This window comes from Electrophorus electricus, chromosome 23 (assembly GCF_041902795.1).
Source record: "Electrophorus electricus isolate QZ-2024a chromosome 23, ASM4190279v1, whole genome shotgun sequence".
NCBI lineage: Eukaryota > Metazoa > Chordata > Actinopteri > Gymnotiformes > Gymnotidae > Electrophorus > Electrophorus electricus.
In genome coordinates this window covers 10912651-10932679 of record NC_137519.1, presented here as the reverse complement: position 1 = coordinate 10932679, position 20029 = coordinate 10912651, and the positions used below count along the sequence as shown (strand labels likewise).

Below are 20029 nucleotides of genomic sequence, written 5' to 3'. Positions count from 1 at the left end.
TTTGACACTTTGCCTTTGATGCACCAATGTGCTTCGCTGACAATACGGAGCAAAGAAACGTTCTGCATTTTACAGCCAGAGGGCGGCTGACTGATTTGCTTTGTAAGAGTGTCAGAAAAGCTGGTGGGAGGAAAGAGCTCGGCTCAGGCTTCTTAGACAATCAACTCTGCTTCACCAGTTTGTCCGCAAAGGAGCTCACAACAGAAAATACGAAGAGTCTTTCTAAAAGCATCAAGACTCAAATTTTAAAACAATTTCAAAATTAAACTGCGTGGAAAGAATGACTTGACAGCAAGTTAAAACAAGTTGTTAAATCCTTGAGGCTCAAAATATCGCTTCAAATCAGCCCTGCATTCCTCAGCAACACTGTGGGTGCATTCCAGGATTCCTAGCAGCTATGAAGAAAGCCATAAGTCACTCTCCCCTAGTGGGTCAGTCAGTCCATCCCACACACCCACACCCAGTTTCCAGTAAGTTACTAAAAGCTAGCATGAAAAGAGCTGGCATGCAGCCTGAAGGCTGACTGTCTTGTCCTACAGCCTGTTGTACCAGAAGTAGTGACAGTACTAACTACTACAAATCTTGCCTGTGAGACGAGTGCTGAGATACCTACGAAGTACATGGCGGTGCATTTCAGCCAACGACTCATGGTGCTGACGACGCTATTCCTTTATGCAGCTGCACTGGAGAAGATGCACAAAAAACACACCCAAGGGGGGGGGGGGGGGGGGGGGGGTAACAAACAAACAAACAAACAAACAAACAAACAAAAACAAACAAAAAAAAAAACACAACCAAACTGGGAAAGGGGAAGCCCACTTTGCCAGTGCGTGTGTGGTCTCTTCAGCAGAGTCCCACGCCCGGGTGGGCCGCCAGCATCTCACAGAGCGTAAGGAGACGTGGGCCGCGTGTGCACACTCCTCCCCTGCCTGCAGCTTCTCCCCGCATTCTCATCGCGCCTCACGCGCCCTCTTGGGCAGACGCGCGTGCTCGCCCCTTCACTGGGAGCTACAGGCTCCTTCTCCAGGGTCAGGCCGCACCGTTCGGGTCCCGTTTCGTGGCTCCGTCTCAGACCGAAGTGCAGCCTCGCTCACTCTTCCTGCAGACAGTTTGCTTTTCTTCTGCTTGGCCGACACGCTTTCTCTTTTTTTCCCAGCCTCGTTCTTTCCCCTTTTCTATCCGTATCTCTGACTCCGGTCCGCCTCTGCTCCCTCCTTCCCTCTCCGCGCCAAATGGCAAGGTCGTCCAACGCCTGCTGGTAAATATGTGTTCTCTTCAGGGTCTAAAATATCCTGGTAAACAGCGCGTGGACGCAGTCCTACCACTACTTACCTCTTTATTTTTTGCCCTTCCAACCTTTCTCCAATGACTGACTGGGGAGGTAGAGGGCTGTAGGAGTGGGGGGGGGGGGTTGGGGTGGGTGGAGGGGGACAAGCACTAAGAATAACCTATCCCAGCATGCCTGGCCCATAACTAACTGTTACGGTGGCAGAGAGAAGACAGAAACAAGACCAGCCAAGCAGGAGGTGCTTCATGCCAGTGTGCCCTGACGAGCACATACGTGCACACACAGAGTGGGGCGAGCTAGAAATATTAACCTGTAGGGGAGCACATGGTCGATCCTAAAGCTGGCTATTGGCTGGCAGCCCTCAGAGAGCCATCCAGCCACACTCAGCGTGACCCCCTGCTGCTGCGAGACGGCAAGACCGCTGATCCGCGCGCACAGTAGCTGGATTAGGCGTCTCCTTTTTACAATCAGCTGTCTGGGAGCGACAGTCTGATCCCCTCACCATCGTCGTCATCGTCATCTCCCCGCTCTCGTTCCTACAAACCTTCATGGCAAACTGTGCACGCAAGATCTATTTCTGAAAGGGAGACATCAAGCTTTCGATATGGGAGGTGAAAAATAAGAGGGAGTGAAACGACATGTTTAATTTACACAGACTGCATCATTGGGGGGGGGGGGTATCAGATTACACCCCTCTCCAAAGTTCTCAGTGGAGCTGCCCATGTGACAGTAATATGCAGCACACGTGAGGATCTCTTCAGACATGCAGAATGGGGCATTTGATGGGGACGGAATGCTCTCCAACCTCCTCTACAACATGGAGACAAAAGGTACAGAAATGGAGATTATATATGTATGTATGTATGTATGTATGTATGTGTGCGCGTATTTTTGTTTTGTCTTGCTAAGAGGACAGTGAGTGATGGCTGAGAGGTGTTTATAGCCCATCCACTCAGTCACTTTAAATCTGTGACCCTTTGTAGATAGCCATGTTACTCAGAAAGCTATCACTAGAGTCTATGAATCATGTGTCAATCGTTTTGGGCAGACTATTGAAATAACCACTCCAATTCCAGGCACAAAAACACTTTAAAACAATGTATTAATAGTATATCTTGTTCCTCTTAAAATGGATGATGCATGATTGTTAAATGCTCCATCAGTCATTTTCTGTCTCGAGTAAAATTTAAAAAAAATATATATATATGATTTTTTTTTTTTCCCCCCCACCTTCCAGCAATATCTACCAGTCAGTCTCATTTCTGATAAGGATAGCACCCGCCAATAAAACTAAAAGCACCAATGTGCACGTTATTAAAAAAATTATTTTATGGAAGTATAAAAGTGAATTTCCTCAGAATACAGGCATGGAGTCAAAAAAGGGCACTGAAACTTTTGATGCATGATGTTTTTCCACTAATGATGTTCATATCTTCCTTCAGTGTGCAGTGGGTGTCTGGGTGAAATTATGGTCATTCTAAAGCCCAAAGCCTTAAACATGGAGTCCAACACCATCTGGCTGCTTAAAAACATACAATGCAAAATGTCATACTTCCATACTATATAGAACACAAAAGCAGTACATCATAGTGCATGTCCAACACACACAGTCTTTGGACAAAAAGCACGTTAAAACCCCCCCCGACAACGTACTTCATACAGAGAGATTTTGAAGTATGCGACCACACTGCACAAGCATCATGTACAGCTCCAAGCATGACACGTGCGCTGAACTACAAACCCATTTTGTCCATCATTCAAAGTGCTGATAGGCCATGTTACCGTTGGCGATGGTTAGCAGTGGAAACAAGCTGAGATCATTCAAGTTGATGTCATATGTTAAAAGATGGACAGGTCAAACGAACACTGGGGAGTTGGTGGATGAAGTGCATCTGGATGTGTGTAAACAGCGAACACGCAAACAAAAATGTACTATAACAGTCGAGCAGTACATTTTGCCATTTTGGATGCAACCCAAGTGCAAAAACAATAAGCCTGACATCACGGCTCCACAACTGATCAATTTCAAAAATGATTATTGTTGTAGACATTCAGACTCGGATTTAAATGAGCTGTGACGTGGTCCATGGGCTACAGCATGTTTGTTCAACTTTGAGCCTCTGAGCACTGCACGCACGGAGGGGCTCAAGAGTGGCTGGCAGGTACAGACAGGCCCCAGGTAAGGAGGCAGGGTGTTGCTGATGGGTTGGGCTGGAGTCAGGTGTGCAAGACCAGGCTCAAGCCCAGGTGTTTGTGTGCAGGGTGGGGGCTAAAGGCTTTTATGACTATGGCACATGAGTCTCTGCTGGCCAAACAGTAGAGTTTACATTCTTGCTGACAATAAGATATCTGTAATCTCTCATTCCCATATCTGATATCTGTTGCCATAAAATGGAAGGCATGCTCAAATGTGCGTTTTTCAAAGCTCTTTTGATTCTTTTCTCATCCTTAAAGGGATGAAACAACTGATTAGCACACAAAGGCAATCTGGTTTAATTTGGAACACTGTCACTTCTACCTTCAACACCATCACCTGTAACACATCTAGCTGTGTTTGTGGAAATAAGCCCCATTATTTACTAAAAAGATCCAAAAAACCAAAAACAAACAGATTAACTGCTTAATGGGGATGTTGATCTTCAGGGATTACATCTTGGTCGGCAATTCAAGTACCATGAGCTGACATGAATGAATAGTGTTCAGTAGTGGCAGACTGAGGTGTAGGTTATGGTGAGTTTGCGTGTTCAGTAGGGGCAGGTCAGAACGTAGGTCATAGTGAGCTTTTGTGTTCAGTAGTGGGAGACTGGGGTGTAGGTCATAGTGACCGTTCATGTTTGGTAGGGGCAGGTGTAATTTCTGTCTCTAGTTGCTAAATGTTCTTGGCTGCCAGGCAGTCTGGTTCAGTCTACATGTGGGAGATCATTTCAACATTTTCCGAACCAAAAATCACAATCCATCATTACACACACACACGCGCACACACACACACACACACACACTTGAGACTGGTTTTAGGTATCTGCACTAACCACTGCAGAAGATCATATGGTACATGTGTGAGAGAGACTTAGCATGGAACAGTGCCAGAGGGAGAGAGAGAACGTGTGTGTGTCTGATCAAGTGCATTTCAAACTCCATTAACCAACATGTCCCTTAAGGATATTCATGGTGACAACCATGACCTACACACGGCATGGTGAGCAGGCGATATGAGCTGAGATCATCTCTCCATTAAAGTTTTCACTCAACAAGTGTTCCACATTCTAACACACACACACACACACACACACACACACACACACCACCTGCAGTTATAAAACAGGTTCCAACAGGAGACCAATTATCTGCCTCCGTTTTCATCTCTCCAGATTAGTCGTGCCAGGCCATTGCACAAGAACCCCCAACCCACTCAGCCCCTCGGATGCAATACTCCCAGTAGTCTTCAGATGAAGAAAGGCTCAACACTAGGAAAGTTCTGGATGAACACATCACTTCCTTTAATGACCAAGCGGAGCAGCGGCTACTGAGGGAGCGCGCAAAAAAAAAAAAAAAAAAAAAAAAAAAAAAAAAAGAGAACCACACAGCAAATTACAAAACTGAAGGAAGAGCTTTGCTCTGTGATGGACCCCTCAAATATTTATCCACCGAGCAAATCCTGAGTGGGTTCTTCAGACCAGACTGTGAGAGCGGTGAAAGATGCTCCAGATCCACTAGCTGCACTGTGGCAGGTAAAAGCACACTTACACTGCTGATGCTCTAGGGACAAAAAGCACCAAATGAGAAGAAAGGCAAAGACAATTTGGGTCATGGCCACTTACAACTTTGAGCACTTTATACATGAGTTTGGATGAACTACAGACACTGGCTCAGTGGTATGTTTATTCAGACACGGTTCAACAGCACCATGACTACGATCAGAAGGAAGATAATAAATGAAAAGTGTGTTCTACCAGCTTACCAAACATTCTCCATGTTTACACACGGTCAGCCTTCAGCACTCGTGAATGACATCATCATGTTTGCGTGTCGAAAAATATAAAAGAATTTTTTTTAAAATCCATTCATGCCCTGCCCCCGACAAAACAAGCCCAGTGTCATGCGGGCCCACTAGGCTAGGCTTGGCTAGCTAACGGAGACCGGAGGCCCCGCAAACGTTGTCAACAGCTGTCGCTGTGGGTTTGTTGTTGATACTAGCCGTTAATAATGTGCTGTGCTCAATTACGCGGCAGGGCTGATGGGCTAACCTGCGATTAACCAGTGTACTCTTGTAATTGAAGGCTATTTCCAGGGTTCCTGCTACACAGGAACCATGGGCCTGTCCTTATGAAGCTGGATTAAATGGATGCTGTAATTAGACAAGCCCTCCCCACGCTCCCAAGGGGAGGTGTCTGCTGATGGTCTTTGTCAAGTGTGCCACCCCAGATGACTGTGTTGGTATGCTAAAGACAGCCCGTGAGGAACTATGGGAAGCCTGTGTTGGTATGTAAACTAGCTAAAGAAAGGCTGCTATAAGATACCTGTCAGCAATATCCCTGCTTGACTGACGGAGTAAACAAGCAAGCCAAATTTGTTGGCACATGCTGCTGCCATGGCAACATGACCACTGACTTGCTAAGCATAGGATGCATCCATTTCAGTGCAGTTATGCAATCATGTAGCTTCATCTACTACTGATCCAATTGATGTAACCCTAGTATCCCCCTGAATCCAGTACTGTAAAGGGAGGCGGGGTTGCTGTGGCTGCAACACCAGTATGCAACACACACAGAAGAAAGAAAAAGGATAATCACCCCCTACTTTCTTTCTTGTGGTTACATGTGGCCTCATCCGTGATTGTGTGGAACCAAGTTATAAAGTCCCCAGATGCAGGCTCCCATGACAGCTACTGTCTACTTCACTAAAAGTCAGAGTCAAAATACCCATTAGGCGGGTGATCTCTACCTGCCCATGGTCAAGCCTTTGGCTCAGGCCACCACCACCCCACACAGCTTTCTGGTGTCTAGACAGCAGTTCAATCACATTGCCCAAATATGACCCTTGAACTGGGGTTCAGGCCATTTCCCCCCGCAATTTGTTAGTTAGAAAAATACCGATCGGCTTTGTGACCCTTGCGGTCTCAACTCCCTGAATGCACCAGGCTCACTGGATAAATTCAGCACGGATGAGAAAGAACATGTCCTCATCAGAAAGCCACCCCTCCAAAATAACAAAACCAAAACAAACCTCGCCAGAGATCACCTAAGGTGTGTGAGTATTTTAGACACGGACCCACCAATTTAGTGCTCTGTAAGCTCTGAAAATCGTTAACGAGTCATCTGTGAAGCACAACTGCTATGCAAGAACACTCAAAACGAAGGTCAGCCTTCAAGCCGGCAGCGAGACAGCATCGTAAACCTACTTCTTTTTTGTCGCCACCTGAATGATATCTTAGGACTAACAACATGCGTGTTTGTTAGTAGTAGTCACTTAAAATTGTTTCTGTTAAAGGCAATTTCTGCAACGCTGCTGCTATGATAGCATTACGTTACACTACTAGACATCTGGATAGCTAAACGTGACCACGCATTTCATTTGGTCGTTTTATAATTTTCAATTGACCAAAACAGGCATGTGAGCGTGAAATTGGCTTAAACCAATATTCATGTCTGTATATCATTTCTTTTTGCATCATTTTCCTTGCCCCATACAGTGTCAAAATACAATACCCTTGATTGATTATCTTAAGTGCATATTACTCCAGTGATGGGAGGAGGAGGAGGAGGAGGAGGAGATCATTTCATAGCCACTGTTGTCATGGTACTTAACTAACAGTACACTTAACTAAAACAAACAATATGGTCCTTAACATGAGGCATAGATTTGGTTAACAAGGGGTGTGGCAACACCCTCACCTGGGTCTAGTTTCCCCTAGTCATTATTGTGTACTCCCTACGGATTGCTTTGTCTGTTTGCATTACGGATTTGATTGAAAACTTCGCAACCTGCTTGCCTTCGCCGCAATTTGTTTTTAAGAGATTGAAATATTGAGAGGTTTGTCATTTATTCTGGGCAAGTTGATATAGTAAGAGTAATAAAGAAAATCTTTTGAATAACCAATAAGTTAGTCATTAGATTAACGGGGGGGGGGGGAAAAATCACCAGACTAAATCAGTACCAAAATAATCGTTATGTGCAGCCCTACGTCCAACGGCATGTCAGTCTGTTTCCATCCTGTAGAGCTGGGTCCTCGAGCTTCAGTCCCGGGATCAGAGAAAGAATTCTTTCTAAATATCCAAATATATCGGCATTTGACTTTAAACAATAAAACACCACAAATGTACATGTTAAAATAATAAAGCATGTATTTAGTGTGCAATGCTGCAGTAAAGGTGTTCAGCGAGTAAGCACCTGGCTTCGGTCTTCCACGAACTCCAGAGTGTAGATAAACGACAAAGCCAACAACTGAACAAAAGGAAAATGGACTGTTATTCAGCAAGAAATGGAAGTACAGAAACCCATCAATGCACATCCATATACATTTCACACATACAGACACAGAATATGTGAGAACACGCATCATCTTGAAAAGATGGGGCAAAAGTGGAGGTGAACGATAGAATTGACAGAGCCGATCTAGACAAGATTTGCTTGGCCCAGACGGCTGCTGTGCAGGATCAAAGACGTCTGCAGTGAGACTAGTCCCAGTTCTGATAGAATACCTTGTACCATGTACTTAGTTACACTCCAAAAAGAATAATAGCAGTGTGTGGACTGCACAGCCTGGAAGAGTGCCTTCAAGGCAGGAAAGCCAATGGCTGAGATTTAAAGGCTTTAAAAGGGAAACGCACAAAGTCTAGACAGGCTGAGAGAGAGTTTAGTGTTTTTTAGAGGCAAAATGTGCAGTGTTTGTGAATATGGAATTAAAAAAAAAAAAAAAAAAAGGGTTGATGTGCATCACATTTCATAGTCACAACTGCTGAGTTCTTCGACTGGTGTCTGGCCCCACACATACCAATTTCACTACCACTGAGTACACCTATAACTACAGTTCATAAGGCAAACACACACACCCACACCCCTATGTAAATATGTGTATGGTGTTTTGTTGTAAGCATGTATTGTGTTCTGTCCAGTGTGTGAATTTTTGTGAGGACCTGTTGTGGGACGCAAGGCAAAGTTGGGGGGGGGGGGGGGATTCTGACCATAAAGACTGAGACTCGTATGCTGATACATCGGATAAACTTTTATCTCCTTTTATACTAAGCCAAACTCATCCTGTGTCATAGGGTAAAGCTTTCAAGCTCTCAACCACAAATCCTGAACAATCAAACTGCTCCCATTATGCTGCTCTGGAGACAATATCAGCATTTGCCATGATTAAGATACATGGAGAGTCCAGAAAATTGAACCCCAGGAGAGAGAGTCCAGCTGACACAGAGCGTGTTGGTGAGGAAGAGGTGGTGGGTAGGGATGAGAGCCCACCCTCCTGCTGAGCACAAGCACGGTCACCCGTTCTACTCTAGACCTTTAAAGATGAAAAATCTGACAGATACAATTCACCCTGTGGCCATCGTCAAAGCATGTGGTGATGGCTCTCATCTGTTCTGTCAAAAGGGGAGGGAGGGAAAGGTTAGAAAAGTGCAAAGAACAGGAAGTCAGATCTTTCGAATTAGCCATGATGGAGAATTTCTGGGACGGCCGGGTTTTGGCCGCAACGGCCTTAATCGTTCCTGAGCAAAAACTACCCATGTAAGACGGGAGCATAAATCTTTGCTAAATTAGTAAAAGCACTCTACAATGGTTTCTAAAAACACTGGGACTAAGAAACAGGTAATGTTCAAGAGGGGAATTTAAAAATGTACAACGTCTTCCAGTGAACCCATATTTACTCAGCCTGTTACCCTTCATTGCAAGTCAAGAAGTGTTCTGCAGAGCCTAAATTATATTAACAAAGCTCAGTAATGGTGGTCCAGAGGAAGCGATGAGACCACACAATCCGTCACTGACCTGAAGGGCTAATCTGTAACAAAAACTGCCAAATAATAATTCTGACCTAAAGCACCGCAGGCAAAACTAGACGTGTACTTGCAACGCGGAAATAAATTCAGTCATAAAACAGAAAGAAAGAACCACTTGTCAGTGGAAGGTGTTGCAAACCAGCTGCAAGAGTTTTTGAAGAAAAGTGCACAGCAGGTTCAGACTTGTACAAGATGTTGCATCTTTCCTCCCCCTGTACCCTGTTTAGTCCCATTAGCCTACATCCCCCCTCTCCTCAACTGGGAACATTGTTGGATTATTTATTGTACCAGATGGGTCTTTGTGGGTAAAGTCACTGCTTGCTGTGGAGGGATAAAGTGCTCCACACTGAGTTTAAGACTAGGGTTGTACCTTACGTCACCCCTAGAGGGCAGCATACAAAAGCGCATAATGCAACTGACGTCACGTTTGATTAGATACATGCCTCAGTCTATAAAATTGACATTAAAAAAAAAAAAAAAGAAGAGTAGAATGCACAGCGATTTGTTCCATTTGGCACCAAATGGCTGAAATTTTATTAACCCTCAAATAGTAAAGCTACTTTAGAGTACATAAATTAGGAAAATGAGAGATTCAGATTCTGTCAGCTGTTCTTAAAATCTAGTGGCTTCCTGCAGTTTTGTTGTTCCTCCATCAGCAAAAAGCCATTATTGTTGCTGTGGTTGAGCACTGTGCGGGGGTGTGTGGGTGGGTGTGTATGAGAGCATGTGCTTAGGTCAGCAGCATGAGATCAACAGCACAGACATAAGATGCATCCCACAGACATCTAGGCGCTGCTCTCCATCACAGGCCTATAATCTCATCCCCTCCCCTAGAACTCACCCAGACTGGACCAAGACGTCCATATCAGAGCTCTACAAGCGTACACACACACACACACACACACCCCTTTTCACCCTTCACTCCTAGTCACACAAATAACCCCCATGGAGGGCTAGAGGAGAGTGCAAACACACAAGTTCTCAAGATATCACATGCATGTTTACATGTTTACATGTATATACACGCAAACACACACACGCCACCAGACCAGTTCCACTATAGCAGAGCAAGTGTCCAGCTTTAAAGGAGGCGCAAAGTACATGCACAGATCCATCTCTTCCTCTCTCTCCCACACAAACAATACAGCTTCTATGTAATTTCAGTCATACAGCCAAAGTGCACAAACCCTACCCCCATGGCTCCTCATACAATCACACCCCCCACCCCCACCCCCACACACACACACACACACACATCTGCCCCTCATACAGACAATGTCTTATGCTATGAACCACAGACACGAGCTTTGTTTGGTCAATTTCCCAGTAAAAGGGACAGAGCCATTGTTGACGGGTTCCATTCTTTGCTCCTAAACAAGAGTCATGTTACAATCTAAATATATGGTTGTAAAGGAAGCTTTAGAAAACATTTGGAATTACTTATTTATCCATATTATTAGCTGCAAAAATATGATCAGATCCTTGTCCAAGTCATCATGAAGATCGCCCCATTTAATATTTAACAAATGCTGGCACATTTTTCAGTGTCATATATTTACTGACTAAATGGCTCATTGGTAAACCAATCTAGTATTAATCGAATATAAATGACCTAGTAATTATTCCAGTAGACATTGTTTCAGTTGGTACAGATGTTTGTCCTGCTCTGACATTAAATACATTTTAAAACATCTTATAATTAAAATTAATTCATTCATTTAAAAAATGAATTCTGCCCTTCTGTTTAACTGCAATAGGACATTATTAAAAAGAAATAAAATAAATGTAAAAAAAAATAAATAAACTGGGCACTGGTAAAAATTTAAAAATCAGAGCTCTTAAAGACTAGAAAGGATTTTTAAAAGCTTTAGGCCTCCATGGACCAACAGTCCAGCAGATTACCAACGGAAGAAACCCAACACCACTGTGGCTCTCCTAGGGCGTAGTCAACCTAGAAAGAGGAGTGCAAGGGAACACCACAGAGAAGCCTTAGAAGACCAGCTGAGCATCTGGAGGTGTTTTCAGCACAACCTGTGTGTTCATGTGCCATACAAAAAACACACAGTGCATTATGGTCTGCGTCAAGTTTGTTAAAGATGGCCTGTGTGCGCTCCATGAAAGCAATAATGTTCTGTGAACAGGTAAGACCCAAGTTGAACTTTTCAGTACATGCACTTAGCATTAGGCTTGAAGACAGGGAAACATTGCATACCAACACCAAAGCCTCAGCCTGAACGGGGCTCGGGAGCCAATTAATTTTATGCTGTACCAGGAAATTCTATAACTGATTTGAGGGGGATCATGCAATGTGTTAAGTGATCCCAATCACTGGTGTACATGAACGAGAGAGAGAGAAAATCCAGAAAAAACTCCTTGGTGTTCATATTGCTGAAATGCATTGTCGTTATCAGATGCAAGCCATTCAACAAAGGCACCCTCCCACATACACACAGCTTGAAGCAGTTTTCTAGAGCGGAAAGGGTCAAAAATACTTAGGGTCAAACAGACGACGTTTGGCTAAGGTTACTGCCAACAAAGGCTTCACTAGTTAGTAGAGCTACAGCTTTAGAAGCACCCCCCCCCCATATCATTTGATTTTATAATTCTCTCTAAAAAATATGACACTGAGTTAATAGGGCTGTATATAATATAGAATGATTATAAAGAGTTTAAAGACCTTTTAAGACAAATTCCAAAGGGTTTACATTCTCTTTCACATCTTTGTTCATTTACTCATTAAACTTCAAAGCATTTGACACCTCACCATACATCTACATCATGATATCTGGTGCATTATGATTGGTTATCAAAAACCTTTAATGAGTTTCATGTCAATCAAACCCATGTCTAGTTGTGCTGGAAAAACCCAGAGAATAATGGGACTAATGTTGTCAAGCAGTGGCACATTCTCCAGAACGTGTCATTTCAGAGCAGGAAGTAAACCATCCCTCCCCAACTCTGCCAGCAAATACACACCATCAGACATCCTTCCATAGCACTGCAAATTCATTTACCAAAGAATTCTCTCAGCCCCCTGTGAACACACAAACCTAGGCTACACAAGCACACACTGAAATGCAATTCAAATATTACAAACTCAACTCTTCAGGCATATTATGACTGAGCAAGCAAAGAATGAAGTTACAGGCCTATTTCTGATTAAATTACACCCCCAAAAAAGAAACTGTCATTTCTAACATTACTGTTACAGGCTATGAGCAAAGCTCTCAATATCTCAACAATGTCAATTTATCAAACGCTCAGAGACTGTGATTAAATTATATAAACCTTATGACAATGTTCAAATTCATTACATAGCCTTCAAACTATCCAAGCCATTTGAAAAAGTCTGGGATCCTCCAAGTGGGCCCTGAGATATGGGTGCATTTGACTCAAGATGGGCTGTGTTTCAACCCATACCATAAAAGTGGTGTTTGCCATCACTTAGAGTTGCACAAAGCACAACCTCAGAAGACATTTAAGCAAAAACTTCAACAAATCACTTTTTTAAAAATGGTTTTTTTTTTTGTTTGTTTGTTTTAAATACAACCTTACCAAATGAAAAACACTCGCAAACATTTCACTGAAAATGTGTTCTAAATAAATATGTAACAAGAATACATGCGGAGATTTATCGTGGCTTTCTTCCTTCAGAATGAGAGGTTGACAGGGAGCGGTATGCCTCTTACGAGGCATGCTACATGCAGTTAGACCAGTGGGAAACAACAAGGTAAGCCCTGGAGCCAAGGGCTCACTTACCATGCCTGTTCCTCCAGTGACGAGTGCTGAAAAGCAAGGTGCAGCAAGCCCGTTCAGCACGGTTCAACCCTCAGTGTGAATGACTGGCTGCATGCAGCCAATCTGATCCTTTAACCAACTCTGGGCACGATTTCGAGCCTTTGCTGACGGACACACTGCAGAGGCCCTGTGCCCAAGAACATTCACTTCTGCGCTCCTGCCGTAGTTACATGCCTGCCAGTATTAGCATATGCAATAAAATATGATTGATTCTTTTATTTTTAGGCACATCCTAACTCTGTGTCGACAGATACTTAGGAAACCACCCACCAACTCCAACTGCAGACACCACTATTAGGTGTACTACACCTAAAAGTGACCTCACCATATGAGAATCTCAGAACCTTTTTTCGAGCTCAGTTCAGTATTTACATTTTCCTTATTGTTAAAGCCTTTTTCACCTGCATCAAACACTCAAGGCAGGAGCAACAACAGGCCCCTCTTAAGATCCATACATCTGAAGGCTTTTTCAGGAGAAAAGGCTGTATTGATCGAGGGACTGATGACAGCTCCTGTAGTCTGCTCGGCACGCACCAGAGGACAGTCGCCATAAATGGACATGGTGAAAAAAAGCTCCAGTGACTAGTAAAGCAGTTGCCTTGTCATTTCATGTGGAAAAACAAAGCAAAAAAAAGCTGGAATGGAGTGTGAAGAAAGGGCATAGGTGCAGACAGCGACAGAGAGAGAGTTCACAATGACAAATGGACAGAAAGAAAAGACAACACAAAAGATGGCGAAGAGGGGAGGGTGTGTGTCCCAGGTGGTGCTAGGGCACAAGTCTCTGACCTCAACAATTCAGTTTGAATAAATTTCACATATTCTTCTGGCGGGATGTGAATGGGCAAGCAAGGAAGAAATGATTCTCCAACCAGAAGACTAGGACTTTGAAATGTGCAACAACTGCTACAAAAAAGGCATTCCCAAATGGAACGATTCCAAGGGCTCCAAAACACCCCATTACAAATTGCCATAGTATCCAAAAGGAACACGAGACAGTATTATTAGTATAATCTGCTATAATAAATGATTTTAGGACCTGGCTTGCGGACAACTACCTTTGTGTGCAAATTTATTCACACCACACACATACCAGCAACAAATCCACACATGCTCTCCCTCATTCAGGCTCTGCAAATTTCGTGGCCATTAGAGCTAAATAACGGCTGCTCTCCGTTTTCTGCTCAGCTTGTGGATACAGCGCCGAAGAGCTCCTTTGCTCTAGCCAAATGAGAGGAGCGCTCCCGGGTACCGCTCGAGCAGATGCTTCGTCCTCTCAGGCCTTCCGCTTGGGAAGGAGGTGCCAAGGATGTAGAGACTGAGGGAGAGGTGATAAGGCACCAGGGTTCAAGGTCTCATGACAGAGCAGAGCAATGAAGGGGAAATGGGGTGTAATGCAGGGAAAAAAAGAGAGAAGCCCGCAGGCCAGTAGAACAGTCCAACATCCGAAGAACACATCACACACACACACCTGTGCCTCAGCCTGTATCTGTTCCCTGGCTGACCAAGAGCAGGAGACAATGAATGAATGCATGCATGCATGCATGCATGCATTACATACATATACACAATGAAGTGATAATGAATAGAGGTTTATGTAATGCATTATAATGGAATGTGCCTATTAAGAAGCAGAAGTCTATCGTCATTGACCAAATTACGACCCAATAACAGAAAATTCATTTCTTTTTCCAGTTTTTCCTTCTTACTTTTAGTCGGTGAGTGGGAGTTGTCATAACGACTGGCTAGCTAGCTCTCCCCTCTCATGCTACAATGGAGGGTACGACAGGCACTTGGATTTCCAAGACTCTGAGGAAGCGAGCGACATCTTTAGTGGTTGCCAACTGCCCTTGCCAGCCAACATGAGCACACAGGCGTCCACGACAGATGCTCACAATTACCAAGCGTCAGAGAAGGCAAAGAGTAAAGCCAGTGCACCAGCGAGCAGAGCTAGGTCCGCTGCCGTGGCCTAGCATCATCAAAAGAAGAGTAACTGGGGGGGCCGCCAAGCTGCACAGACATAGGTTCTGCTAAACACTGGACACACTAAACACACTTTAAAATGTATTGCTCTGAACACATACAGTAATGGGATAAATCATCATCATTTACACTGGGTGTGGGGGCAGGGCTTTCATCAGGACATGGAGATGACTCGCACATGAACCAATAAATACAACGACAATTCCAAGGAGCAAGTGCATCGTGTTGTAACCAAAGGCGTAGAGCTAGTAAAAACAGCTGTGAAGTAGACAAAGTTTCCAGAGAAACAGGACATTTCGGGCAAGAGTCCATCAGCTGTGCAAGCACTTGGTCCAAAATAGCTTTTTTTTTTTAAAAGGAAGTTTGTACCATTACACTGAAAGTCTACCTCACATGCAGATTTCATTCAACATGCATATTCTACATACGTACACCATGTATTCAGGTTTTATTTCATTATTCAAGCATTTCATTCAAGTCTGTTTTTATCTCCCATTTCCCACTCTGGACTTGAGGCAGCAGTTCAGACACGTTCCTCTGGTTTGAGTCGAAGGCTTACTAGTCTAGACTGCACAAGGGGCTCCATTTCAACCTGCTGTTTGATGTTGGCCTCTAAATCTCATCTGACACACTGTCTTGGGCCTGTTCGTACTACACCATTATATTATTAACGTCTAGCACCTCCAGGCATGGACAAACGGCAGAAAACGAAACTTCAAAAGGTGAGATGTTTACTATACAACCCCTGCATTAAGTTAGAGACAGAAATAAATAAGTACACACAAGCACAGGTGGATGCATTGATATTTCAGTGCATCATCTTCACAAGCAAAAGCTGAAATGTTGCATGCACTGTATAAAAGAAATATAGGCTTCAGAAAGGCCAGACATAGGAATGAGATGGGCTCTCTTGTACAGCACATTGCCAGTAATCCCCAGATAGGATAACATTCAATTCCCATTGCAACAGCTTGCTAGAACTCTGGGGCCTCGCTGCTCACTGCCGGACCTTCAGAGAGGCACAAGGACACATTTCCACAACTCTCCCGCCGTTTGCATTAGTCACCATGCTTGTCCACTCCAGCATGCCTCCACAAGTCAGTGCTCAATTCCAGTGACGATTTGTTTAAAATCTCCATTTCGGAGATGGCTCGAGCTGATAGAAAAAGAAAAGTAGCTATTCTGAATTGAAGCGACGCACCGAGTGCATGAGCAGACACATGGGTTGTAAACTGGTCAAACATGAGCAACCTTCACACACCCATCATCCACGTTACTTTCATTAGCATGTCGGTTAATGACAACAGACCTGTGCGATCTCTCTTTATTAAAAATATTTTTAAAATGACAGACGGTTATGATTAAATTTACCATACTTCAAAACAAGTCTGTCGTGTATAAAGTCCTTCAAAGTAGCCACAATGGAATGCTTTGAAGTGTACCATCTTTGTCTTATAATGAAAAATGAAGGGAGCCGCACAGTCTACCTCATACCATGCAATACATGCACAGGTTACTTGAACTTAAAAATCGACACACATACTTGTTGAAGCAACTTGCCCGCTGGCGCCTGCTGGCCCTTACCCTGCATATGGCTGTGCCTATTGTGCTAATGAGCCACAGTGTCGGAAACTTACTCACAGCCTCAGCTGTGACTTACTCTCATTAATTACACCCATGTGCGTATGAATCACAAGCTTCATATCATCATGTTCATATTTTGTAGAGGATTACTTAATGTTCTGTTTGAAAAAAAGGTTTAGCAGCAGGCATTCATTTATTAAAAGAATCATAATGGTTACACAATGCTTAGGGTCATTTCAGCCCATCAAGATGCAGATCATCATACAGTAAAAATGTCCAGACCACTGCTGCTGCCTCTTACTGTGAATATGACAATGTGCGGCCCATTACATCCTATTTTGATGGGGTCAGGCAAATAGGAGCAGCTGAAAACACAGAGACACTGCTCCGCCTTTCATTGTCAGGAAAACATCTTGGAGTTCTAGTATGAACCGCTTTCACAGCATTGCTAGTTTGGATCGGAACTCATCACAGAGAGGAAAAAAAACCGAAGAAACAGCATGTCAAGTAATAATGTTTTAGTAATCTTAGTAGTAATGTACAAATATGATGACCCTACCCTGTCTCTTTACAGGATGCTTCCATGAGCATTACATTACCCAAGAAATTTGATTAGAAACAATGATTTTGTAGACAATAGCAGTAAGCCCAGACAGTGCTTTAAATCAGGCCAAACCAAACAGATTTGTAAATGATGTTCCATTCAACTATTCCAATATAAAATATTAACCAGTCAAATTATTCAGTTCAACATTAGGATTAATCGGTGTCCAAGTAACTGTATACCAACCAATCATCCATGTATACGGGTTCCTAAAAAGGCAGAATAAAAAGGCACAAGATGCACAGGCAGACAGCAAATTGCATTCTGGCCAGCAAAGTACATTTTGAAAACAAGAACTACTCTCATTACTGCCCATCTGCAACCATCAGGGTAACAAACACTGCATGCACAGAGCACATTCATCAACAGAAGCCTCAGGCATGCTTAAAAGGTCTCGACATCTGGGAGATGAGAAGGAGGTAAATAAATAAATAAATAAATAAATAAATAAATAAACAAACAAACAAACAAACACCTCAAAGCCCCTCCAAGTATTGCACTCAGCCAGACAGTTCTGATTGGAGATTCGAACCTGCTTCCAAAAGCCCAAAGCTCCGCATTTCAGAGCGGAATGCAGAAACATCACCCATGGCACACCAGCAGACCTGCAAGCATATTTACAAAGCACAGAGACGGTTGTAGAATTGAAGCCATTCTGCGTTTTGCTTGCTACACCACACTCGCTGCAAGCTGAATCAGCTTCCTCTGAAGCCCCAAGGAATTCTGCCTCCATGCAGGGAATAGCAGGATTCACGGAGGGCCTGGCTCCTGTGAAGGTTCACGGTTGTGTGTTCCAGGGGTCTTTGTGCACTGGTAAATGACAGACCTCTCACTAATAGCAGATTCTAGACTGCCTTTTGGTGGGGTGTGGAAACTCCTCACTCAACCAAGCACGCAGGAAAACGCATCCTCATCAAATGCATAAAAGTAAATCAAGCCCTTCTTACACTGCTGTAGTCAGATTTCAAAGCCCCACACAAACATTCAGTTCACACCATATTTTAGGGGGAAACACCATCTCTCAAAAATACATTAACAGGTATGCTATGAATTATTTTGGCAATTTGATGTCTGAAAGCTCCCAACAAGAATAAACAGGGTGCATGCCTTATAGAAGGCCAACATACAAGGCTATGTGGAACAAGGACTTACAAAACATGGCAAGATTTGTCCTTTTCCATTGACTCATTTTCTCATCTTGGAGTTAACTTTGCTTGTGGGCTGTTGGTATAATTTTATCAATCATGTCTCAGTTTTTTTTTGTGTGTTTTTTTTTTTACAATCATGCTATTTCCAAGAAACACTCCCATATATTATGACACACAACACTATTTATTATGAATTAGATATCAGACAAGTGTTGGCTAAAAGCAGAGGAGGAACGGTAGACCTGCTATGCAATGACATTAAATACAACACACACCCAGCAAGGAATTCAAACGCTCTGGGAAAGCACCCTCCCCTCCAGAACAAAACTCTTACACAAGCCCCTTCAGTAACCGGCCTTCTCTCAGAAACACAAAGCATGGGGCAGAGTTTCTTTCACATGTAAATTCAAGAGGGAAGCAAGCCCCAGGCATCTCTAATCGGGAACTGGGCTTGAATCTCAAACAACACAATTTTCCCCAATGCACCATTTGAAAATTATCCAAGTATTCCAAATATGATCTTAAGTCGAATGACTGGTTTTCCCAGAGGCAAATTATATTTGGTCCTAAAACAAAATATAACGAGGATTTCATGATGGAGATAGATAGATAGATATTTATATAATATATAAATAAAAATCAACCCTGTATGTTTGCATACAGCTATTTCTAGATTTGTTTTTAAAAGTTAAGATTTTATAGACTCGTTGACAAAGTCAACAAGTCTACTGGAATAGTTTCATAAACAGGTACCATGATGTACGACTCTCATGTCTAAAACATGCGATAAGAACTAAAAAGGAAATCCAAGAATCCATGAATTTCAAATGTAAAATTTCAGTGAGCTCTGTAATTAGGTCATGGTCACACCTCAGAGGCGCAAACCGATCTAATGTAAATCCCGTGGGATTATTCCCACAGTGGGGAACGCAACCCGCTGGAGACCTGCCTGGATTCTCCCTACTGATGGTCCATCAGACGGCGTTACACCTCTCCTGATGTTGGGCTGCTTCATGCTTTGGCATGGACGCACTGGAGAACTCGCAAAACTGAGCAGGCAAACCTCCTTGCTCCTTGCTTCAAACTGACTCGAGAAACGTGTATCCTAAACACGGTAGCCACGAAGCACACATCCAGATGTCCCTACAGCGAATAAGAACATCCCCACCGCAGAAAACACCGAGTCATACAGCAGTCATAAAGTAGACCGGGCAGTTAGAAACCCAACTTTAACTTACTGTAATATTAACTTCATATTTTTTCAGGCGGTTCTTCAGACTCTTCATTGTTGCTCTTTGGTTAAACAAAGTTTCCTGTGCGCGTGTAGTAGACTACTCCAATAAAAAGCGACTAGGGCGTTTACGTTTAACACTTACAACCATAAAACTACTTCTCCCTTAAACCAGAAGCTGCGATTTTCACCTGACGCGTTAACCACATTCTACGAACCTGTCGCGGTACAGACACAACCCTAAACCAATGGTTGTCAGGAACTTTATGCAAAAAAAGTTTACTTTGACCAATCAGACCTGACTCAGGGTGGGACTTCCTTGTTAGTTTCAGTGTGACTTGGATGTGCGACTGGTAACAGCCTGAGTTTTGGTGGCGTCATCGTTACCTGAGAAAGGGT

At 43.5% G+C, this 20029-nt stretch overlaps 1 protein-coding gene and 1 long non-coding RNA gene across 3 annotated transcripts in view; one reads left to right on the top strand and one right to left on the bottom strand.

Moving 5' to 3' along the window:
- Positions 1–19806, bottom strand: part of uacab (uveal autoantigen with coiled-coil domains and ankyrin repeats b) — a 36398-nt gene extending 16592 nt beyond the window's left edge. Inside the window, exon 1 of the mRNA XM_027004744.3 lies at positions 19638–19806. Within this exon, the coding sequence (XP_026860545.3) occupies positions 19638–19685 (48 nt within the window). The 5' untranslated portion in view covers positions 19686–19806. The remainder of the gene's footprint in view (positions 1–19637) is intronic.
- Positions 1599–7387, top strand: LOC113574079 (uncharacterized). 2 transcript variants are annotated; one of them, XR_003410280.3, is made up of 3 exons: positions 1599–2118; positions 3336–3467; positions 4657–7387. It is a non-coding gene; the product is annotated as an uncharacterized LOC113574079 (long non-coding RNA). The 2 variants fall into 2 exon arrangements; XR_014119501.1 differs by lacking the exon at positions 3336–3467.
- Positions 19807–20029: the final 223 nt, after the last annotated feature.